Source organism: Orussus abietinus, unplaced genomic scaffold, assembly GCF_000612105.2.
Source record: "Orussus abietinus isolate OABI.00-Male unplaced genomic scaffold, Oabi_2.0 scaffold480, whole genome shotgun sequence".
In the NCBI taxonomy this organism is placed as follows: domain Eukaryota; kingdom Metazoa; phylum Arthropoda; class Insecta; order Hymenoptera; family Orussidae; genus Orussus; species Orussus abietinus.
This window is the reverse complement of record NW_019394622.1, coordinates 27,835-53,189: the sequence shown is the minus strand read 5'-3', so window position 1 is coordinate 53,189 and position 25,355 is coordinate 27,835. Positions and strand designations below refer to the sequence as shown.

Genomic DNA, 25,355 nt, shown 5'->3' with positions numbered 1-25,355 from the left:
TAAGACAGTGGAGTTAGCTGTCCTCGAAACTAGTGCATAGCCGAGTGGTAACGCCGCACGAGCGAGCAGTATGCAGTACCAGGTTTTCAACCACTATATCTGATATCTGCTGTCTGATTATTTTCTTAGACAAGAAATTGAAATTGAATAATAGTAACGGAAGCGTTTACGCAAATTATGCCAATACTAACATAAATATGAATATAAGTAGCAATTAATTGTAAGAAAAAAAAAGAAAGATAATAAATGTTTCTTTTTTCAATACGCTCCCATTCTGCCGTTCGATTTCGCGTATTTTTTGGTAAACATGAAGTATCGTTACTCAGGTTCGACCAACCCTAGTCTATAATTTATGAAAGAATGGACGTATTGTAATATTCGTTTATTCAGGGCAAATTATCCCAAGATTACTGTGCAAAGCTCAAAAATTACTTAAGGTGATGTGAAAGTGGAGTCAGAGATCTTGTTTATGAAACTTTTGTTCGAACTGGGTGTGTCGAATGGTTTCGAACTTTTCAATGTAAATATGGAGGTCATAAGCAAGGTCCTGACACCCATGAAATTTCAATTATTTGAAAGTTGTTTATTGCATTTAACAAATTTTATTTAAAACATGAAATTTCATGAGGGTCAGGACCTTTCTTATAGCCTCCCTGTTCACGTTGTAAAGTTTGAAACGATTCGGTGTGCTCAGTTCGGAGGAACGTTTCATGAACAATTGATTCCTCAGATGCCACTTTCACATCCCCTTAAGTAAATCGTCTTATGTCATGGTGGTACATGTAAATTGGCATGTCAACCCTCCATTGCCACGCCGGGATCCCGCAAACTCCAGTAAATGAGACATTACTCTCTCGAGCTATTCGTCACAATTTTCCCTCCATTTACTTTGTTCTTAAGGGGATGTGAAAGTAACATCGGAGGAGTCAATCGTTCATGAAACTTCCCTCCGAACTAGGTGAACCGAATCGTTTTAGCCATTACAATATATCAATACACAAATATAAAAAAAAATTGAAATTTCATGGGTGTCAGGACCCCCATATTCACATTGAAAGAAGAAACGATTCGGTGTACCCAAAAAGTTTCATAAACGAGACCTCTTTGACGCCACTTTCGCATCGCCTTAAAACACCGGAACATTACAAAATAGTATCCACACTTATATCATTAGACTGAAAGCAGAATCGAATTTGAAGCGTTACCTCAGTGACCTCTCGGTCTGTCGGCTTTTTGTACTTGGTAGCAGGATGGATCACCCCAAGGGACCAGCTCTTATACCTCAATCCTCGCCACACCTTAGCCGGTGGAGGAGGTTCGTTCATTTCACAAGAAGGTTCCTCGCTGGCCGGGTGCTTCTTCGGTCGCTTCTCGTCCAGCAAGGACTCCTTGGGATCCCGCTCCTGAATTTCGTCGTCCTCTCTCTCGATCTTGATTTTCTTTTCGATGCTCCCGTTCACCCGATCGATGTCCATGCTCTCGTCATCGATTTGCTCTACAGGCTCCTTTATCGAGAACTTCTGCTCCTGCATCTTCTTCGCGTCGTCCTCCGCTAACTTGGCTTCGGCTTTCTGGCAGAGGTGGTCCACGATCATGGCTGCCTGCTTGAAAGGTTCACGAAAAGTTACTAGACCATCATTCGCAGAAAAGAAAAACATGAGAAGTACCAAAAGTAACCCCAAGAAGTACCGAGGGAAAGAACGAAATGACCACAAAATAGTCAAACCTTTTCTTGGTTACTCGTAGGTGTCCTGTGAATCAGCGCAAACTGCATGTAACAAGCCGCCGAACAGAAGCATAACTCATCGCCAGGTTCTGCCTCCTCTTTGCTCAGGAACGGCAAGTCGGACACCTTCTTCCTTATCAGGCTGTTCAATATCACGACCTCGCAATGCCGGCAGAATTTGGCCGCACCATTCAGTATACTTTGAATGTCTATCGGAGCTGCAAATCAGCCATCGTTATTTCCAGTGATGCGACGAGTCGAATACTTCATCGATTTCAATTACTCGAGCATTGCCAACTCGAGTCGAGTTAATGACGAGTTGAAGAGTAATACAGATCTAATAACGATCACTCGAATTTACACACGTAACTTGCATTCGTTTGTACCAATAACTCGAGTTTAACGAGGTAAAATACTCAACTCGTCGCACCACTAGTTATCACTTACGATTTTAAAACGTATACATTTAATTACGATTTTTTCGAGTCGATATTGACACATACCTCCTTCCTTCCCGTCTTTTCCTTTCGTCCTATAAAGTCCTAACTTTTGACTAGGTGGCGTGGTAGTGCGCTCTACGATCTGATAACCAGTCGGTGGTGCTATATTTAATATGTTGGCTAAATCCTTCAGCACTCCCATGATGTTATCTGCAGCTTGGCTGTTCAACGTTAACGTCACGGTGACGTTTCCGTTGTCACGCAGCGGTACGGGTGAAGACTTTCCCAGTCTGGAACAATTACCGGAAGAGACCTCTAATTATTAAAGCAACATTCTCTGTCAAGTTTAACGCGCCAGACAAACTCTCAAGGAAAAATCGCAAATAATGACTAGGTCAGAGCTTCGCGCCTTTATACATATATTTGGCGCAAAACTCTACAGAGTTTCTTAAGGCGATATGAAAGTGTCATGTATACATACCAGAAAGTCAAAATATTTATACAATTTTTCTCCAAACTGAGTGCACCGAATCATTTGAAACTGCAGTACATGCGTATGAACGCCCTAAGGAGAAACGCGATGCTCGTAAAATTTCATTTTTCGAACAAAAATTTCCATTTATCTCGCGCAGGAGTCAGAGACATTTTTTTTTCCGAAAAATGAAATTTCACGAGCATCGCATTCTTCTTTGGAGCCTCCATAATCACGTGTTAAAGTTTCAGATAATTCGGTGCATCCAGTTTGGAGAAAAGCTTTATAAATGTTTTCACGTTTTGATATATATGTATAGAATGACCGTTTCATATCACCTTAAAGGAACCAATATAATAATCGAAAAGTGATGTAAAAGACGCCGTGAAATATAATCGGATATATATGAGGCCAATTTCTTGAATGTCAGAAACTGTCTCAGCGCTTCCACCATAGTGTTAAACTTCAGACGAATCAGTTGATGCAACTTCAGAAAAACCTCTTTAACACAACTTTCACCCCACCTTAATGTATATTTTTTTCGAGTATTATTTTGACTTTAGATTCTTGAAAATAATTCCCAGGATTCTTAATCACAAGTTCGAAGTCTCTAATAAGTGGACAATGGCAAAATATGAGGCCAATTTCTTGAATGTCAGAAACTGTCTCAGCGCTTCCACCATAGTATTAAACTTCAGACGAATCAGTTGATGCAACTTCAGAAGAACCTCTTTAACACCACTTTCACCCCACCTTAATGTATACTTTTTTTCGAGTATTATATTGACTTTAGATTCTTGAAAATGATTCCCAGCGTTCTTCATCACGTTCGAAGTCTCTAATAAGTGGACAGTGGCAAAATATGAGGCCAATTTCTTTAATGTCAGAAACTGTGTCAGCGTTTCCACCATCATGTTAAACTTCAGACGAATCGGTTGACACAACTTCAGCAAAAACAGTATTTGATCACCGTCGATCATCTTCCACATTATCCTAAGATAAGTATTACGAAAATACACGAGTATACAATAATTATATCGGAATAAAAAGATGCATAGAGATGCGATATTATCCAATGGTACGAAAACGTCTTCGGAGATTAGTCTTCAAGGATGGAACGTTTGAGTCAGCCTAAGCTGGTGGGAATCCCAGTTCAGAATATGATTTGGCACGGCCTCAACCTCTGTTAAAACGGAGCAAGGTTTAAAAAATATGTAATGCCTTTGAGAAAAGATTACCTTGACACTCCAACGTTCTCTTTGTCCTGCTTCCCGGTATCCTTCACGTGGCCTGGCTTCAGTCTAATTGGGATGGGAGAAACAAGCGGAATAACCGGGGAAACCCTCTTCAACCAGTCCGCTTCCTCGTCGGACTCCTCTTCGATGAGTCTCAATCCTGGGAACCGGTGGACGAATTCCGGAATCACGCATTCAGGTGATGAAGAGCTGACGATAGTGTCGGGTGTGTCGACCTCCCGACTCATCAACATCGAGTTCTCCTTCTTCTCGTCGGCTAAAAAACAAGAAAACCGAAACATTGTTTAGACACGACTTTCTACAAACTTCTTCAACCAATACTGTTTACGTAGTTATACAGATTGTCCCAATTCAGATTACTTTTTTAAACTGGAATGCGTTTCTTTGACCAATTTTCAAGAAATTTTCAATGCGGCAGATCGACGTCGTTACATTATACATAATTAAAAAAAGAAAACAAAAATTACATAATTTTTACATCGTGATGCTATGTTATTTTTTAACGATAAGTTAATCATGATCAGGATTTAACGAGGAAAATTATCCCGCTAGGACTATTTTTAAGAGAATTATGAAGTCAAATATTTCTTCCGGCATGAAAACAAGTCTTTGTTTAAAACTTATCAATTTGCGTTTTCAACTTCTTGCCCATCGAACGAAATGGACTTCACCCTTCTGTAGAAAGCAAAAAAGAAAAGTGATGTTAGAATGATGCACTTCTTTACCAAAAAAAAAAAACCTGACGTCGGTATGTTATATTTAAAGTTTCATCAAAGTTGGTTAATAAAATGAACAAAATTATTCAAGTTTAAAAAAGGCATATTAACCCTCTATAACGGCATGTGACTTTGAAATCACGTACTCTTTTCGGTGGTAACATCGTTTTGAATACTCAAGTGGTAACATAGGCTGGCGTGTCCCGTTACTGACATTTATATTTATGTTCATGTCTTTTGCAGACTATGTTGAGAATGATACGAACTTAAGCGTTTATTATGTAATTTCGGTAAAGTAATGACGAAGAGATCGACGTAAAACTGTCGAAATCCCGTGAATTCATTATTCTAACGACGTTTAGGACTAACGTCGCCATCTGTGACGTTTAGCTGCAACTAAATTTTTGTTCTAAAGACACGTGTTAGCCCCGAGACAAGTCAGCATTCTCTTGCAATCGTTGGTGAAAGTATTTTCCATATTTTCACATATGACGCTGTAATATTCCATTTCTACGGTATTGTTAATTCTTCGAGCTAGGTCCTGAAACTCTTCATTTTCTATCCTAAGCCTCCAAGAAGCGTAAAACATCGAAAACCTGCCCGACCACGCCATGTTGATTCTAGTCCATGATAAATAAATTAATTTTGTATAAAAAATAAAATGTCAGGAGTTTCAGGACATACTTCATGGCTTCCATATTCCCGTGATAAAATTCGAAACGAATCGGTACGCCCAATTCGGAGAATAATTTCACCAAAACTTTGACTTCTCAGACGTATATAGGCTGACTCTTTCGTATCACCTTAATATTTTCCAATTTCCCGGTACACCGGTGTTTCTTAACTCGAAACGACAATTGGGATTACAAAGGGTTAAAAAGGACACGCCGTATCGACATACGCGAAACATAAAATTATTCTGCCCTCAGTTACGGTATGTGCACCTTTTCCTCCGACAAACTTTCTCCGTTAATTCAGAAACCGAGGGGCACTTACAGTCGTCGAATTTGAGGGGGGCAAACTCTTGATCGTAGAACCCTCTCTGAGTGGAGGCAGGTTGTTGCGGAGGTAGAGGCTCCAATTCCCCAAAGGGTTGCGTGTTGTAATGATCGGCGACTCCCGGAAGCGTAGCGGCGCCGTAAGTGCCCGTAAGATCGCCCATCCTGGTGTTGTAGTCCTTCTGATTACCGATTTTCGACATATCGCCGGACCCGAAAATCGGACAGACGCCGTAGTTCCTTCCCAGCAGCGGTTCCAGGACCGCCATCGGCTGCAGTTGTCTAAGCTGTGTCATCAGGTTGTCGATGAAGGTGTCGTAGTCCTCGTCCAACCGGGAGACCTTCCGGGAGCGCTTCTTTTGCGGCGCCGCCGCCGCGTCTTTGCCCTGACTTTGTCTTCGCTTCTGTTGGTACTGGCGTCGCTTTAATTTCTTGAGATCTGAAATGGAAATTGAGGGTTCATCAAAACGTTCAACGGCATGTCTCACAAGACCAAAGATCATCTCTGTTCATGTACCGAACGTAATAACTTGCAATTAGGAAACATATATACCCACCAAACGTGGTTACATAACATTAGGTGAACAACTTTGCTTCCGCCATTTTCCTAGAGACGGCTTTAGCGGTAAGCGGCGGAAACAAAGTTGTACACCTAATAATAATATAACCGTCACATAATGTTTGTAACGTATAACGTAACATACATATACCATACAAGATTTGTATTACTTATACGGTTCGTGAAAATATTCAACAGGATGTCTCACAAGAGCAAGGATTCACCTCTGTTCATGTACCGAACGTAATAACTTGCAATTAGGAAACATGTATATCCACCAAATGCGGTTACGTAATAATAATATAACCGTTACATAACGTTTGTAAAATAATAGTGATTAACCATAAAAAACAGTGTTTCACTTTACGAAACCAGTTTCTTTCATATCACAACAATATACACATTCTACCGTGGCGTGAAAAGTCTCACATAAAAAAATAGAAGTTTCACTTATTCTTTTATTAATTTGCATTTAATTAACAGTCAATTCTTCCAAAATCTTTAACTCTTTGGGACGAATCAACTTTTCAATCCAAAATTTTATATATGTCAAAGACCCAGCGATAACGAATGACAAAAGCTTGTTGAAGTTCAAGAAAATTAAACATCGTTTCGAATCTCCATTAATTTCACTTAATCAACCCTACGACTTATTCCGTTGATAGTAGCAAGTAGAAATCCCTTTGTCACAAAGATTCCTTCTTACATTTTCATAGTAAGCAGATACAAAGAATTCAGAAGTCTCAACAGAAACCCAGAAGGATACGGACCTTTGGTGCTCGATAAATAATACGTTAGCCAACGGATGGCGGCGCTGCAATCATCTCTCAATCACTCCTAATCTTATATAGACTTATGGTGATATATAGCGAATTGCATTCTTTCTTTATCTTACACATAGTACTCGCCTTTCAATATACATCTCTCTTCCTCCCGTATGTGAGATATCGTTGGCTAACACATGCGATCTCTGTTCTACCCCGACTCCTGGTTTGTTAGCCAACTTTCAAAGCGTCAAGCGCTAACATAGGATCTGGGCTTCTACAAGACTTCTGAATTCTTTGGTAAATAGCTCAGTGAATATTAGCAGAGATATTTTACGCCATTATCGAAAGGGAGGCACGGCTTACTAGCGCCGTGGAACTGCTTTCAAAGAGGCGAAATGCTCTCTATCGGTAAAGAAAAACGCGTCTGCAGATTTCAAATACAGCACAGTATCGATAGAATGAAGTTATCGCCATTTCGTTTTTAGCATCATGGTCAACATAGGTTGGGAAAGAAGACTACAAACATCAAATAAAGTTGTCGTGCGTAGATGATTGAGACTGTTTTACCAATCACGAAGATTTCTCCCCTTTGAAAGTAGTTCCAATTTTTACAGAGGCGTAAAGGGCCTAGAGGGCGCCAGGGAGCCGTTCATCCCTTTCAAACAATGGCGTGAAACATCTCCCCGTTCATCTCTGATATTAGGCCCCTTGAATTGCTCGAGGCTAAAGATCCGCCATTTCTTCAAGAATATGTTTGAAAAACTAACAACCACCGACTCACCAGTTTTTTCATCAATGGTAACATCCATAAGCTCCTCTTTGGCAGTAAGAAAGTCTTTGGTATCGTTAATCTGAGTAGAAGGACCGCCGGCAAGGACCTCGTCGAGAACTTCCTTTTTGACTTCCACTAAAGGCACTGTGTGTTGCGCGATTGCACCCTGCGGCAACTGAGTCTGATGACTCAGGGACAGGGTCATTGTTTGAGGCACTGTCGGTTGTTGGATCGAGTTAACGTGCGCCGTTTGTTGTTGCTGTTGCTTCTGCTGAGACGGCTGATGTTGAGGCTGATGCTGCTGTTGCGGTTGGTGTTGTTGCTGTTGCTGCAGCTGCGACTGCGGTTGCGTTTGCGACTGTTGCTGGGGCTGTTGAGCGACAAGAGGCTTTTGCTGGACCACGGTCAAAGGCGGAGTCTGCGGCTGACCTTGGTTAGCAGTCGTGGTTACAGATGGCTGCGAAGTCTGCACGACCTTGCCATGACTATTGGTAGCAGGCCCAGGACCCTGCACGATTTTAGGACCTGCACCTGCAACGGTAGGTTTCACCTGGGTGATGAGCCTAGACATCGTTACCGGCGTCGACACCCTAGCCTGAGTAGAAACGGTGTTGATGACATCGCTGACGCTCTTGGTCTGAGTCTGGGAGACCGAAACATCCTGATGAGGCCCCTGTCCTTCGGACGTGGTCACCGTCGAAGCGATCGGTGAGGTTTGCTTCATCATCGACGAGTGGCAACTGTGCTGGTTACCCTGAGTCATCACGGAAGTGACCTTCGGTTGCTGTTGGATAGGTGTCTGCTGTTTGGGGAAGGTCTCTACCGCCCGTTGCTGAGGTTGCAGAGCGACCGAAGACGTGGACACCGCCGTTTTTGGGCTCTCCTCCTTGGTCGAGGTGGTCTGCAGTTTCAGTGAAGTCACAGAGTGCGAGACAAACGACGTTTCCCTGGCGAAGACCTGCTTGGTGGCGGCTACCTTAGTGGAAGGTGTCTCGTTAGCCAAAGGTGGCAGCAGGAACGAAGGCGCAGGTGGAACGGGCCTCGCCAGCTGAGCTTCCAGGGAAGGAACCAAAGGCAAGCCGGTGGTCTGACTGGTACCCGACGATAACGTGGTAGCGCACGCTGTGTTCTGCAAAAGTTGCTTCAGCAACACGTTCTGACTCTCCTCCATCCTGTGGACACTGGCTACCGTTTTCCCAGGGTCCAAGTCCGTCCTTCCTGGCGCGCCCTTGTCCACGACGGATTGCAGCTTTGCAGCCAGCTCGTCGGTCACGTCCTTCTTCGAGGCCGAGCCCTGTACCAGGCTCTCCAGGTTGTTGAACTTGTTGTCTATGGGCAGCAGGGCGGTGGACTTGTACGGAGGCTGACCCGAGGTCAGCTGAGAGTGCAGATGCGACGAGGCTTGCGACAGAGTAGACTGCAGGATGCTGGTGGTAACGTTCACCGTGCTGCCGATGGTGGTAACCATCGGCGGGACGATCGTCCTGACGCACTGCATCGCCCCGGATGTTGAATTGGAGACCGATCTAGAAGGCACTGTCGAGGTGCTGGATGTTACCTGCAGCATGGCCTGCAAGCTCTGAGTTCGCTGGACCGCCGAGGACGACATAACCGAACTCAGCAAGTTGCTGGTCTGGGTGAGGACGGTGCTGGCGCGGAGTCCGGCCATGCTTGGTTTCGCGGAGCTCGTGCCAGCTAGCATGGCATTTAACATGGCATTGGACGTGATAGAGATCCCGGAATTGACTGGTCTGGAGGCCATCATGACCGAGCTCTGCAGGCTCGAGTCACCTGACAAACTCGCGCTCATAGTCAATTTCGGGAACAAGTCCGACGCCGTGGATTTGCACAGTGCTGCGATCACGCTCACCGTCGAGCTGGTCGTGGGCTCTTTCGACTGTGAAATATAGTTGCTTGTTTCCACCTCATTGCTGCTACTATTCTTACTGTTAACCGTTGCAGACGAGGCGGTCGTGCAGATCTGCAACTTGAAGGACGAACCGCTTGTCGACGAATTTGGAAGGTTCGTACTGCTGCTTGTGGTTATCGTGTTCAAGGTTTTCGGAGTCGTTATCACCGATGAAATTGTGTTCTCCAGGATGGTCTGATTGGCTGTTGTGTAGTTTTGGGCGTGGTTGGTCTGCAGAGAGGAGAGCAGGGTCCTCAATTGGTGGGAAACGTTGACTACGTTTGATGTCAGTTCCGTGGGCTTTGATAAGGGTGATAGGTGGGGAACGGTTGTTGCATTCTTCTGCAGCTGAGCTACCGTGCTGACTGCGATTGGAGTCATGTGTTGAGAGGTTGGAGGACTTCTCCTCGTGGTTGCCATCACCATGGTAGTCGTTACCGAGGTCGTTGTCGCTACGGTGGTCGTGGTTAGGGTCGGCTCCGTGGGTGACGAACTCGTTTTCCTGGGTCTTGCGTGTCCTTCGTTTTGAGGTTGATGGTCGTTCTCCAAATGTCCCTGCTCCAGTTCCATCAACGAATCCTGCAGAATGTTCAGCGGCAGAGTGTCCAGTGGGGTTGGCAATTGATATATCAAGCTGGACTTTCTCGACCGGTCTTCTTGAAAGATTTCTCTGTTCGCCATCTCAGGCTTCGAAGATATGATGTTCTGGAGCATGTCCAGGATATCGTCGGACGATTCCTGGATCAGATTCTTCTCATCGTTGACATCCTGTTGAGGGAACATTTCGTTAGTCTCGATCTGACCTGGTGCAACGTCCTCGTGCTTCTCGTTGACGACGTTGACCACTGCCTTCGGCTCTTCAGGTTCCACAGAAGTCGCAACGGATTCTGACTCCTTCGTCTTTACCGACACTTGACCAGAAGACGAGGTTGCACATCCAGCGCGACCTTCGCTTTTGCCATCATTCGTCGCAACGGGCTCCGTGTCGTTCTCCAAGATGTTCACCAAAGACAATTCGTCCTCGACTGGTGACATCCTCTTCAGGGTAGTAACCTCGGTCTTTGCCTCAGAAGACGCTTTCTTCTCCCCATTCGAAACATTTTCAGCGGGATTATGGATCGCCTCCAACATACTCTCCAGCTCATCCGTAGTATTCAATTGGTCAGTCTTCTTTTCTTCCGTTGCACTATCTAGGGCCGGAGTCGCATCACGAATCAAGCTCTTCGATTCCACGGAGACCTCTTTCTGCGACCCTTGTTCTTCCTTCTTTTCTTCGCTCTTAACATCATTTTCACCTACCATGTCCTTCTTATCCTTCTTGACGACTGCCTCTACTCCCGTTGCCTTTTTATCCGCGTTACCTACGTCAAGCAAGGACATTTTTGGAGTAGACAAGGTAACAGAAGTCGGTTGCACGTTAGTTGCCAATTTCGCCGGGACGATCGCGGTGATCACGGTCTCCGTTTGCGTCACCTGGACAGTTTCAGGGCACCCATCAACGGCATCTCCGGACACCTTTGCTACGTTCTCCAAACACCTTGACGGTTGCGTGGATACGATGCAACGAGCCGTCGAAGTGACGGTCTCCACGTTAGCCACCATTCCAGTCGTCGTCACCATCGTCATCATCATCGTCGGGACACTCGCCGGCTTCCCGGAACTCACAGCAATAACCTCTACCGCTTTTTGGCTGAGCTTTGCTGCGATTTTCGCGTCCGCAACAATGCTAGCCATGGTCAAAGGTAGCGAAGTTTGCCTTGAATTCTCGACGACCGGGCTCGGCGTCGTCTCTTTCGTTGCATTCGAAGTGGAGAACGCAGCAGGAGTCTTCGCGATGGTGCTGGATACCGTAGAAGGGTTAACAATAGGAATGGAAGCAGGCGCACAAGTAGAGATGGTGGGATACGAAACGGCTGGTCTGGTGACTCCGGGCACTCCGATATTAGCCTGGTGCCAGCTAGAAGGAGGCATTTGGTTATGAGGCACTTTCTCAGGATATGTAAACGCAGCCAAGGTCTTCTTATCTCTGTGCTCTTCCTTCGGCTCCTGCGGTTCCGTCTGTACTTTAGATTTATCCGGCGAATCCGGGCGTTTGCTCTCCTTACTCGTTTCCGCTACGGCATTGTTGTCGTTCTTTTCGACCTCTTCCTTGCCCGATTCCTTCACCGGCTGATCTTCCGGCGATTTCGTTCCCGAATCGATGATGAGCACCTCGGAGTCCTCTACCGGGGACACCATGAGGTCCTGATCCGGGGAGTGGCCGATGAAAGGTCCTGGGGAAGGATCGATATTCAGCTCCTCCTGATCCGGCGACTCGGGGGTATCCGTGACGGCTACCAATCTCTTCCCCGCCTGTAACGTTTGCATTATGTCTAACCTAAGGCCCTTTTTATTCCTGTTCTGAGCTGGCAGCAAGTCTTCGTCGCTCAGCCCCGGTTCGTCCGTTGGCCCAGCAGCATGCTCGATTTCTAGTATCTGCACCAGGTCGTGATCCTGATTGTTGTCGTTGACCAACGCGTTGTTGAGCGAGTCGTTGCTATCGACGGAAAGGTCCACGACCATGGCCGGCTCGAACAGGATGTACTCCTCCTGCATGTCCGCTTCCAGAGTACCCGAAATAACATCCACGAGTTCGGATTCGCCAAACTGTTCCATTACCGTGATATCATCGCTATCGCGTTGCGCCGTGGAACTCAGGGTCACTTCCGTGTTGACGATAGTTTTATCATCGTCATAGTCCGTAGTATCAGGGATTTGATCAAGTTTATCGCCGGGACTTCCAACAGTCAACGGTGGATTGTCAGCAAGCGACGAGGTAGGCTTCGGCTCCACTTCCGTAGGTGGCGTCTGCGGTGGTGTGTGCGAATCGTCATCGAAATCATTATAATCCGCACAAACGAGAGAGTTGATCTTCGACTGCGAAATTCCGGTTTTCCTGTGCACCACGGTGGAGGTATTTGGCTTCTCCTCGACGTTGGGCAGATGCGTCTCGGCAGTCTTCCCTTTGCTGGATTCTGCCTTCATGGACCACATTGGTGATCCTCCTCTCAAACCTAGTTTGAAGTATCCGTATCTACCGAAATAAGCGGTAATAGGTAAAGGATTCATCGGATTGTGTGGGTTTCCTCCCCCTCTACTGGGAAGATCCGATGAGTTGTTTTGTTCCTGCTGTTGTTGTTGCTGCTGCTGCTGCTGCTGTTGTTGCTGCTGCTGCTGCTGCTGCTGCTGCTGCTGCTGAGCTTGATGATGCTGTTGCTGCTGATGTTGATCGTTTCCTGTGGGATGATTGTTCGTCCCTTGGGTACTATACGGCGTATGCGGCGTGTGTGGGGTATGTGGTGTGTGTGGTGTCCTCGGTGTTCCCGGATTCTCCACACTTTGCGGTCTGTCCGGCATTGCTGGACTGTTACCACTCGACTGTCTTCTCGGCATCTGCATCGGCGAACCGCCTACCATTGGACTACGAGGCATCGGTGAATTTGGAGTCTGGGACGGAGGCGGATGGTGGGTGCTGTTCAGCTGATGCTGCAGCATCGGTGACGTCGAGAGATGACTCCGAGACATGGGACTCGATGGTTGGTACTGCGAGACCATCGGGGAGTTCGGCGGGTGTGAGTGGATCCTGGCACCCATAGGACTGGGAGGTTGTGACGTTTGATTAAGTTGTTGCTGCAGCATCGGCGAGCCCATGGTTTGTTGAACCATGGGGCTCCGGGGCATGGGGGAGCTCGGAGGCTGCCCATAGTTCTGTTGGATGGGCTGATGGAGCTGGGGACTCGGCGAGTTCGCCGGCTGCGAGACCATCGGCGAGCTCGGCGGCTTCTGCATCATATGCTGCTGCTGTTGTTGCTGCATCTGCAGGAACTGCTGGCGCTGTTGTTGCACTATTTGCTGCTGTTGCTGCTGAAGCAGTTGCTGCCTCTGCTGCACCATCTGCAGCGTCCTTTGAGTTATAATCTGCCCCTCTTGGGATATCCCGCCTACCTCGTGCTGCTGTTGTATGATCTGCTGTCGCTGGAGCATCTGCTGGTGCTGCTGCTGCGTCAGCATCGGTTGTTGGGCAGGCTGAGGGCTACCAAGTGGGGAGCGCTGCCCGTAAACGATCCCACTCTGCAGCTGCATCCTAGGCCTCTGTCCAGGTTCACCAACAGCTGGAGGGCGCACAAAGCGTTGTGCCAAATTGTGGAGCCTCGAGCCTTGCTCGACGATGATCTGCTGCGTCGCTCGGCCGTCGGAGGTAAACGCACCTGGACTAGTTGCGTGTCTTCCGCTTATTACGGCTCTGTGTTGAGGGGAAGTCATCCTTGTAGCCGTTGGGCCGCACATCCCTGGCGATGGCATCGCTCCTGGACTGAATGGACTCTCCTCGCCCTGGGAATGCGGAGTGCCGATTCTCGGTGACGGTTGCATGTTGTGTGGAGACATCGTGCCTGGATTGGTCGACTGCGGGTTACTGGGACTGTGCTGCAGCAGTGGAGGATTCGGACTATGCTGGATTATCGATGTGGCGGGGGAGTGTTGGATCATGTTCGAGGGAACGCTTCCTGGTCCTGGACTATGGGACACCAGCGCTGCAGGACTGTGCATGGGCGACGAGTGCTGCGACGGGGACATCAACGGCGAGCACGGCTCGTTCGTCTGGGGCTGTGGCTGCCTTTGCTGTTGTTTACTGCGATACTCCTGTATCGTCATCCCGTGTTGACGCGTCTGTTTCCGACTGGCGTCCAAATGTTTCTGCAAAACTGCCTGCTCGCTGGAAATACGCTGCAACTCGGCCGCGTCGTTCTCTGCAAGCTCGTTCCCGGACTTCCGAAGCTGCCGCTGCTTGCTGTTCAATGACTGTTGAAGAACGAAATTTCATATGTAAGACTTATGTAAGGTCATATGTAATTATGTAAAGTAAGATAAAGTACATATGTAAGTTCTTACAAGATGTGAGCATGTTAGAATCATTCATATCGAGTTGGGATATACAGTCGGTGGCCATTTTATTAGTTACCCTCAAACATTTCTTGTTACTTCAGGTTCAACCATTATTATGCACACATGGACTTAGTTTTTCCTCTGTAATTATTTTTACTTCAATACTGTACATGGAAATTAAAGCGCCAGGTTAAACATCGCAGACTAGGTCAGGGTTTCGCGCCTCTATATGTATATACTTGGCGCGAAACTCTACCGAGTTTCTTAGTACCGTCTTTGTTTTTCTCTATTGACAATACCGATTGCCGATCTCATGGAAAATGTCTGGGAACTTCTTAAGAGGACATTTCTGAAGAAAATGCGACAAATGAAATAAAACCCATCGAAGCATTAATCAAAATTTGGCGTCAGGACTACTTGAAAAAGGATGCAAAAAATTGATCAAAAGCATGTTAAGATTAATTCAGGCTGCGACCAATGTCAAAGAGGGTCTACTAAATTTGAAGCGAGTTTTGGGGAAAATGTTCACGGCAAGACTTTTCTTGAATGAACCTTGTGTAATGTGTGAGTTTGTTTTTTTAAATTACAGTGGAATGCCTATTTTATCTGACATATCAATAGCCCATACATTCACCATGTATTTAATCAATATTGTTGCTTAAAATTGATCATAATGCAATTTTAACACGTATAACTAATAATTTGGTCACCGATTGTATGTTCGTGCGGTTTTTAAGTCCTTCAAGAGAAGGCGCACAAACTTAATCCTCGGTCAACTATAAATACATTTATTAAAAGACTTGAAACTTCAATCAAATTTATGGTGCTCCATTGAACTGAGGTATCAATTCGTGCACGTTTTTTGGCCAAATCGTTAAAAAAACGTCGCACGCACTTATGCCTCAATTTAATAAAAGTACGTCTGTTGAAAACGTAAAACGTAAAACTTCCATCAAACCTAAACTGCTTTATTGGGTTGAGGTATAAGTTTGTGCGATTTTTTCTTTTCTTATTTTAAATCGTTCAAAAAACGCCGCACGCACTTGTGTCTTAATCTAATATAAATACATGTGTTTTATTGGGTTACGCATAAATTCGTGTGATTTTTTTTTTCATTCGTATAGTTCCAAAATGAACCGCACGAATCTACGTCTCAACCTAATATATATATTTACCTTCCGAATTTTTCGTAACTTCTGAACTTCGGTCTCGTAATACTTCAGCTGTTGCGATAAGATTTGATGTTGATGATTTAACCACTGTTCATACTGCAACTGCACTTGACGATCTTGTTCAGTGACGATGTTTTCCGGTGGGACTGGTGGCGCTGGTAACGGTGGAATATTAAACGTCGCCACCCTCGCTGAAAAGGATAAGGGAACAATTGACTTTAGACGTAGAACTACGTCTTCCTTAAACTTAGTCATGGAATGCAAATTAGGAATTTTAATGTCACAGTAAGATACAAAATGCCCCGAATTTGAGTAAATGTTTTCGTCAGAACTATTAAATCTCAATTTGTTCAAATCAATCAGAAACTGTACTTGTAACATGGCAAAGTTAACATTACAAACGCTCATTATTATTGGCATATCTCAATTGTCTTCTCTACAGTTAACTACTGTTTACACCTATCTCTGTTTTAGTACTGACAGAACCTACGTAAGCGTTCCGTTAATGTTAATACAAATAAACAAATTAAAGTAATGAAGCCCGAAACAATTAACGCCGAATAGGGCATTGTGAGGGCGTTCTTCGATTAGTAATTCAGGAATAATTAATATTATCTGATAATTTTCTTTAACGTAATAGTTTGACTTGCAATGCGCATGGCGGCCACACGGTGATTTTTTTAACGCTAATGTTAACTTTTATGAATCAGATAAATAGCTATAAATTCCATTCCGGACATAATAAACAAATAATGAATGTATTATCAAGTTATTGAGATTCAAGCTGACGTTTAGAAGAGGTTTGCATGTCTATGAGCTATCTGGGCGTTTAAACAGCATGTTTGGCCGTTAAAATGTACTTTTATGAGTGAAAAAAAAGGTGAAAATTCCCTTTCGAGCACAGTAAACAAATAATGAATGTATTATGAAAGTATTGTCATTTAAGCTTACGTCCAGGAGAAGTTTGCGTGGCTATAGGCTGTCTAAGAATTAGAACCGCAAGTTTGGCCGTCAAAATGAAGTTTTATGAACGAACAAAATAGCTGAAAATTCCCTTCCGAGCACAGTAAACAAATAATGAATATATTATCAAAGTATCGTAATTCAAGCTTACGTTCGGGAGGAGTTTGCGTGGCTGTAGGCTGTCTAAGAATTTGAACCGCAAGTTTTGTGACTTTTGTAAATGAACAAAACAGCTGAAAATTCCCTTCCGAGCACAGTAAACGAATAATAAATGTACTATCAAAGTATCGTAATTGAAGCTTACGTTCGGGAGAAGTTTGCGTGGCTATAGTCTGGGAGTTTAAACAGCAAGTTTGGCCGTCAAAATGAACTTTCATGAATGCACAAAATAGCTGAAAATTCCCTTCCGAGCACAGTAAACAAATAATGAATGTATTATCAAAGTATCGTAATTCAAGCTTACGTTCGGGAGGAGTTTGCGTGGCTATAGGCTGTCTGGGAGTTTGAACAGCAAGTTTGGCCGCGTCCGGAAGACCCTGAGGCCAATTCGAACCCGGTGCCGATGGCGGCCTTGGGGTACAAGGTGGTCGAATTACGGGAACATTCCCGGGAATGTTCACGATCCCTTGAGGAGGAGAAGGAATTGGAGTAGATCCCAGAACATCGGCTCGCAGTCTCTCGAACTCGCTATCGCTGAGAAGGGCGCCACCGGAGCCTGCAGTGTCGGCTTGCTGTTGTTGTTGCTGTTGTTGCTTCTCCTGCTCTCGTTTCTCCTGTTCGAGCAGCTCTTCCAGCAGCAACGGTTGCTCCTGCGAACAGGACTGCTGACAGTTAAGATCGTTTCCAATTAATGTATAATTATGTTCCAGCCGACTCACTGAGCCGATTAAACGCGTTCGCGATTTCAACACTCGGGGACACATCGAGTCGCTGTCATTGTTAGAAATAAAACATGACAAGTCTGACAAAATAATTATAAACAAATCGCCATGCGAGAACCATTATTTGCTGCAGCCATTACCAAAATGTAAAAGGATAGACCAATCTCAGACGACGAGAGGAACATTTATTGTGTTCAAGGGAGAGCAATCGACGCTTAAGGAGTTACGCCACTTTGATGTGCAAAAATTCAACTATTTTCGAGATTTCGTTTAGAAGATATATAAAATTGATGAGCACTTATTGTACAATCATAGAAGTACAGCAAACAAATTTCTCTTTTTTACCAAGCGCCAAACGGAGCGCGATAAATGCAAAGTAGTAGTACTTGAAACAAAAGGTAAGAAATTTAAATCTTCTATACGACATTTATTGAAAATAAATGCTGGCGTTTCGCGATATATTAATAACTGACCTTCCTACCGATATTTTTATTACACATTTTTAAGTGAAATGTGACATTTGTTTATAAAATGTGCATCATTTTCATAAGAAAACATATTCTAAAAAACCCCCATTTCTATTTCTTTATTAAACGTCATATATAACATGACAATTTTTTTTTCTTCCCAGTACTATTACTGCTTTGCAGTTATAAACAATTCATCTTTTGTGGACCAACTCTAGCGATGCCATTTTGATTGGCAAAAAAATACACAAACGTTTTCCTATACTTCAATACATGTATATTAATAGATACTTAATCTGATTTGCTATATCTTTAAAAGAATCCTCAAATAATTGATTTTTAGGCGTCAAAGTAGCGTAACTACTTAAGAAGTCGTCAAACAAACAACCTCACTGGACGCTGAGATTGGTTAAAAGTCGAAATAACGATGAAAAGAGTGAATGCATATAAACACCACTCCTAATATTACAGAATAAATTCATTATGATACGACAGAGAGACACAATACCACTTGATATACTACAAAGTCACATAAAAAAACTATACTAAAAGAACTTTACATATATATAATCTCTATGTCCTGCGACATTGTGGTGCGTGTAATTGACATGTACGGGTACATCATTTCTCCTTAACAGCAGGGTTTAATTTCGCGGCCAATGACAATTGCATTTTTCTTCGCGAAAGTGAATTACCATATCTTAAGGTAATATGAAAATTATTATAGTTAAGGTAATATGTACGTGGCCCCCGTGGCGGAAAATTATTTGCAAAACTTTTCTCCGAATTGGATTTCACTGAATTCTTTCAAACTTTACCTAATTTCATTTTTTCATACAAAATGCATTTACTTATCATGGACTAGAACCAACATGGCGTAGTCCGTGCACGTTTTCGATGTTTTACCCTTCTTGGAGGCTTAGGATAGAAAATGAAGAGTTTCAGAACCTAGCTCGAACAATTTATAATACCGTATAAATGGAATATTACAGAGTCAGATGGGAAAATATGGAAAATACTTTCACCAACGATTGCAAGAGAATGCCGGCTTGTCCCATGGCTAACACGTTTCTTTAGAGCAAAAATTGAGTTGCAGCTAAACGTCACAGATGGCGACGTTGGTCCTAAACAGTCGTTAGAATAATGAATTCACGGGATTTCGACAGTTTTACGTCGATGTCTTCGTCATTAGTTTACCGAAATTACATAATAAACGCTTAAGTTCGTATCATTCTCAACGTGGACTGCAAAAGACTTGAACATAAATATAAATGTCGGTAACGGGACGCGCCAGCTTATGTTCCCACTTGAGTATTCAAAATGACGTTACCATCAAGAATGGATAGATAAATTTTAATTTATTGACCTCGATTAAATTTCTCGGCGCCTTTCGTATCATCTTAAGGTGCCGAATCGGTCGCGACGAACGGTAAGTACTAAATGCCCCAAATCTTGCTCACCTGCAGAAGCAAGGGTCTTCGATGAGGATGAGGTGCCATAGTCGGAGCACCGGCAAGAACGACAGGTGTCATTGGTGTACTCGCCACCGGCACCGGGTGCCCTATATGGACCGGGGGCCTCGCCACACCCCGCCCACCCGGGCACAGCCCCATCTAGACATGCACCAACACCAATGCATTGCAAACACCCAGGCCAAAACACCAGATTACCAGCCAAGTACACGAGGTACCAAATAAATCACTCATCTACTCTCCTACGTTTGCGTGAAACTCGTAACTCCTTTTCCCTAGGGGCGCTCCTTCGACGAGTCCGGCCATCGGGAGTCTTTACGAAGGTCGAGTCAAACGGACACTTATGGATCTCTCCCCTTAAGGTGATGCGAAAGTGGCGACAGAGTTCTCGTTCATGAAACTTTTCTCCAAACTGGGTGTACCGAATAGATTCAAATTTTACAATACAAATATGGAGGGTATAAGGAAGATCCTGGAACTCATGAAATCTCATGTTTTATCAAAAACTTTGAAATGATCTATAAACAAATTGTCTAAACATTGAAATTTCATGAGTGTCAGGACCTTCTTTATAGCCTCCCTGTCCACGTTGTTAAGTTTGAAACGATTCGGTACACCCAGTTCAGAGACAAGTTTCATGAACGACTGTCTCTTCAGGTGCCCAATTTACATCCCCTTAAGGTGATGCGAAAGTGGCGACAGAGTTCTCGTTCATGAAACTTTTCTCCAAACTGGGTGTACCGAATAGATTCAAACTTTACAATACAAATATGGAGGGTATAAGGAAGGTCCTGAAACTCATGAAATTTCAATTTTGTTTACATTTATTCATTGATATTTTTAAAACGTGTTGTAAAAAGTGAAATTTCACAAATGCCGGAACCTTCCTTATAGCCTCCACATTCACGTTGTAAAGTTTAAAACGATTCAGTACACCTAGTTCATAGAAAAGTTTCAGGAACCATTGACTCTTCAGATGCCACTTTAACATCCCCTTAACTCAACGTCAAAAACGCACCTGCCGCTCTTCGTAATTAGTCGGTTTTTAATTCAATTATACCGCATGCCTTCGCGTTAAAACTCGCTCCGTGAAACAGTCCATTAATCCGTGAAAACGCTTTTGCGATCGACTTGACTTTACGATACATTAGCACAAGAAGCATCCACTGACGATATCGATTTATTGGAAGTAATCGGTGATAAATGGATAGCCCTCAATCAATTTAGGTGACTGGTTTAATAAACTAGTAATTACATACAACTTCGCTGTTATTCAAATGTTATTATTAAAATGATTGTAATTACTTTCAAGTAATTAATTCAATTATGAACTGAGGAAAACGCTAAGATGAAATAGAAACGCGAGTGTCCAGTTTAATTGACACACTTGATTATTAAATAATTGTTCAAGCTGTACTATTTAAATTATTGTCATTAGTTTTAAATACAGAATTAAAATTGAGTTTGGAATATAAGAAAAGTGGAATAAAATAAAAAGATGAACACTGGCGCACGTCGATCGCGCTCTCGAGATGGGTCAACTTTAATTGTTAATAAATCGATAAATAAAGATCTGTCGGAAAAGTAGAAGAGGAACTATCGACTCCAAATATCACCAACTTCCAGCTGTTTCGAAAGATATAACGAAATTTGGGACATCCTGTGAATATAATCAATGATTGGATATCAATGGACTTCCGCTGCACGCACCAGAGTAAAGCGATCTTAGCGCTTTCGTTGAATTCACGTACTACGTTCGGCGAATCCGGAGGTGTTAGAGGAAAAGATGTTAACGTAATTAAGTGAAAATACGGAATCTGAAAGCGATGCATGTAAATTCCAAGGAACCAGAGCCACATGAGTCTGCGCACAAACCTGCATTGGTCCAGGGTATGGCGGTGGCGGCCCTGGATATGGAGGTGGAGGTGGAGGTGGTGCCAATGGCATTCGTGGTCCAATCATATGGCTTACTGAAACCACTCTTCCAGGAACACCAGCAACGCCAGGAACGGCGGTGACACCGGAAACACCAGCCACTCTCATACCAAGTCGTTGCGGTTGTTGCTGTTGAACTATTGGGAAACATGTATTAGTATTATAATACAGAAACGTGTATTAGTGTTATAATAGAATAAAATATCACTATTTGTGGAATTGTATGTACTTAACCCTCTCTAACCCACTATTTTAGTTTCAAGTCAATAAAAAAGCGAGGTAACGTGAAATTTGCAAATATTAAGGCGATACGAAAGTGGCATCTGAGAGATCAATCGTTTATCAACATTTTTTTCAAGCCAGGTGTACCGAATTCAAATTTACACATCTCGAGAAATTTCATTTTATACACAATATTTTAAAAATCAACCATTTCTCTCGAAGCCACTTCGTTTTAGAAATATATGTTCGTACTACTTTACCTGACTCACCCGGTACGAAACGTTATGATGATATGTAAGGGTCATTCTATATATATATATATAAAACATAAAAATATTTATAAAATTTTTCTCCAAACTGAACGCTCCGAATCATATGAAACGTCAGCACGTGATTATGGAGCCCCTAAGGAAGAACGCGGAACTCGTGAAATTTCATTTTTAACAAAAAAAATGATTGTTATTCATCCCAAACTAAAACCAAGAATACATTTGTATTTATTTATTTATTTTTTTAATTTCATAGGCACCACGTTCTTCCTTAAGGCCCTCATAATCACGTGTTCAAGTTTCGAATGATTCAATGCACCCGGACGTTTCATGGGTATAGAATGATCCTTTCATATCACCTTAATAGCAGCAAGTGAAATAAACAACAAAAAAAGTACTGTAAATCAGTTCAACTAACCCTGCATATGGGTTTGGGGTATTCGCTGAGGATGCCCCGGAAACGTCGACGGGTAGCTGACTGTGACAGAGTTGGTAGACGTGACAACTCCGATGGCGCCATCTGGCGATAACAGACGCGTACCCGGAGGCATCGGTCTTCCCATTGCTGCAGCTTGCTGAACCTGCTGATGCATCTGTTGCTGCACCACGGCAGCCTGAGGATGCGACGACTGGGGTATCATAACCGCTGGTTGCTGGGGCGGTTGTGATGAGGATGCAATTGTCTGTATCGGTTGTGCCTGGCTGGGAACGTTGGTCGTCTCGGTTGGAGCTTGTGAAGTACTTATTGTATTAGCTGGGCCAATATCGGCATGACTAGTAGTGGTGCCGCCCAAGTCCTCTGGTTTCGGTTCTTCCTTGGGCTCTTTCTTTTGCTTTTCCTCTTTAGTTTCCACTTCCACTTGCTCCAGGTCCAAGTCGAGAATATTAGTCTTCTCCCGACCGGTAATGTTGTCCAGCTCGGGATCGGCGTACTCCAAAATGTTGAAGTCGGAACCCATCTCCGCTGAAATAAAAATCGTAGATTTTACTTTTGTCCTCAGGAATAGTCAATGGTGTACCAGTTGATCAATTTCAACATTAAATAATGCCTTTTTAACACTCTACCGACCGGGAGCCTATTAATCGGTTTTGCGATACCAGTGATCGCCATTTACTCCCAAATTCGCCGGTCGGTAAAGTGTTAATAAACCTACTTTAAAGAAAATAGGAAAGTATGAAATAAATTTTCTTTTCATATATAATAAAACTTGCGCTTATCTACCTGGTTTACTTTCATGGTAAACATTTATTTAGCGGCACGATGAAGGAAATAAAACGTATTTCAAGACTGGCAATCAGGACAAAATGAAGTCTCTGTCAGTGGATAAAATGAAAAAGAGCTTTTTCAAGATGATAAATAACTAAAAGATTAATGAAGTAATTATACGAAGCGTACTAAAATCGAGAAAAAAACTAAAATTTTCAGATTCTGTTACCAATTGAACTCTCACTTGCGACTATCAATTGGGACAACCGTACTTCCACAAAAAGAAAAAAGAAAAAAACAGTAATAAATCGGCAATGAACCATTTCCAAACAATTTTGAAACGGATAAAATAGGTGAAATCTATGAACTCGATTTACACGCGTCATTTACATGACAAAATTCTACAATTTAGGTAAGGAAGAACAACATTCAGCTCCGAGTCATCAGCACAGATGGCGACCATAATAGCCATCTATTATAATAAATATACTACAATATAATAAACTAGGATGAAAGTAATACAATGGCATTTGATGAGTAGTTGTCAAAACTTTTCCCAAACTTGTTCGAATTTCAACATAAAATGGGCAAAAGTAACCAACTAACCAACAGTACTTCGCGTCGCCTATAGAGTGCGCGTAAGGACATTTCCAATTTTATTTAATGGAACACCGTGATAACCGTTAATGCTGCTACCTATATTTGTTTCATTACAAAAATGACGTTCGGATCGATTCGATCATTTCAGTCGATTTGAGCACTCCCTTAAATGGCTGAAAGATAATAAAAACGTCTTTTAACGCCAAAAAAGGGATACGAGTAAGAGCTAAAGGATCCATTTTCGAATTACTTCTCGCATACCTAGGAGTTCGTCATCGTCGTCGCCCAAATCTCCCAAAATTGCACTGACGCCCTCGACCTCCACCATCGGCGCACCTTCCTGTTCGAGTTTCTCGAGTTCGGCGGTGACGTTGTCCGGTATCTCTGAAGTTTCGGGCGCCACGGTGTTGAGGTCGCTAACTGCACTCTGCATAATTCGCGCCCGGGGCATCCCTGAACTTGCCAGCATCCGAACTCCTTGGTTAATACTGTCCTGTCCTGCCGCTCGCACGATTCGTTGCCCCAGGCCTTGTCCAGGGTTAGTTTCTACAAACGAAAGAATTCGTTAAAGATAAAGGAGTCAACATGATGCTCTGTTTAAGACGAACACCTTTGTTTCCCTCAAATAACTTACGGCAAATCATTTTTAAATATATATAACTTCTCTGTTAAGGTGATGTTAAAGTGGCATCGAAGAGTTCTCTTTCATGAAACTTTTCTACAAACTGGGTGTACCGAATCGATTCAAACTTTACAATATACAAATATGGAGGATATAAGAAAGGTCCTGAAACTCATGAAATTTCAGTTTTTCTTCACATTTGTTCATAGACATTTTTAAAATTCCTTGTGAAATGTGAAATTTCATGAGCGTTAGGACCTTCCTTATGGCCTCAACATCCACATTGAAATTCTTCATAAGTTAAAGCGATCTTCGGTTTAAAATGAATCTACTCGAACATGGCAAGGGACCTTATGAGTTATCCATTTTGGAGCAGTCACATTCAGGGACTATGATAGATACTATCGATTTCACTGTTATTAAATATGTAACGGAGCAAGTTCCTTTAGTTACCTGTAAACCTTTGTTGCTGCAAAATATCATACGGTTCGTTAAGGGGCATCCGAGGCGTAGGCAGTCGTTGTAATACTTGGTTGGCCTGAAAGTGTTGTTGAGGTACACCAACGGATACCGGTTGACGTTGGATAAGCATTCTCGCCCTTGGGTCGATGCCCTGAAGTCGAGCATCGATGCTTGCTGCTGCTGGATGCCGTGGACTTAACCCTGCATTAATTAAACCCATAATCGTCAATGGGAATCATCAATAAAGTTATTACTTATTTCGAAGGTAAAATATCAACGGTGCGGTACGACACTCACCGATAGGATTCCTTATCAAAACGTTCGGCTGAATGGGCATTCTCGGTCTGACGATGCTGGGTGGAAGAGGATGTCTGAATGTACCTTCACCAGTGTTACCAGGTGATGCCGTGTGCTGTGGAAGCTGCACATGACCAGTCTCAAACTGTTGCTGACCCCCTTCGGCATTTGCTTGCCCATCTGGAAAAATAGAAACCAGTGAAATATATACCAAACAGCAATGCGATGCTTTAACATCCCTAGTATCA

The 25,355-nt window shown here is 43.5% G+C and overlaps 1 protein-coding gene across 2 annotated transcripts in view; it reads right to left on the bottom strand.

Moving 5' to 3' along the window:
* LOC105703192 (histone-lysine N-methyltransferase 2C) overlaps positions 1-25,355 on the bottom strand; it is a 53,070-nt gene that overhangs the window by 7,963 nt on the left and 19,752 nt on the right. For both annotated transcript variants that reach the window (XM_012431382.1, XM_012431388.1), the window contains 14 exons: positions 25,108-25,287; positions 24,802-25,011; positions 23,988-24,272; positions 22,338-22,883; positions 21,369-21,565; positions 19,482-19,634; positions 17,137-17,494; positions 15,714-15,901; positions 7,716-14,454; positions 5,607-6,047; positions 3,877-4,150; positions 2,230-2,456; positions 1,727-1,944; positions 1,206-1,604 (listed from right to left, as the gene is read on the bottom strand). In XM_012431382.1, the coding sequence (XP_012286805.1) occupies positions 1,206-1,604; positions 1,727-1,944; positions 2,230-2,456; positions 3,877-4,150; positions 5,607-6,047; positions 7,716-14,454; positions 15,714-15,901; positions 17,137-17,494; positions 19,482-19,634; positions 21,369-21,565; positions 22,338-22,883; positions 23,988-24,272; positions 24,802-25,011; positions 25,108-25,287 (10,415 nt within the window). The remainder of the gene's footprint in view (positions 1-1,205; positions 1,605-1,726; positions 1,945-2,229; positions 2,457-3,876; positions 4,151-5,606; positions 6,048-7,715; positions 14,455-15,713; positions 15,902-17,136; positions 17,495-19,481; positions 19,635-21,368; positions 21,566-22,337; positions 22,884-23,987; positions 24,273-24,801; positions 25,012-25,107; positions 25,288-25,355) is intronic.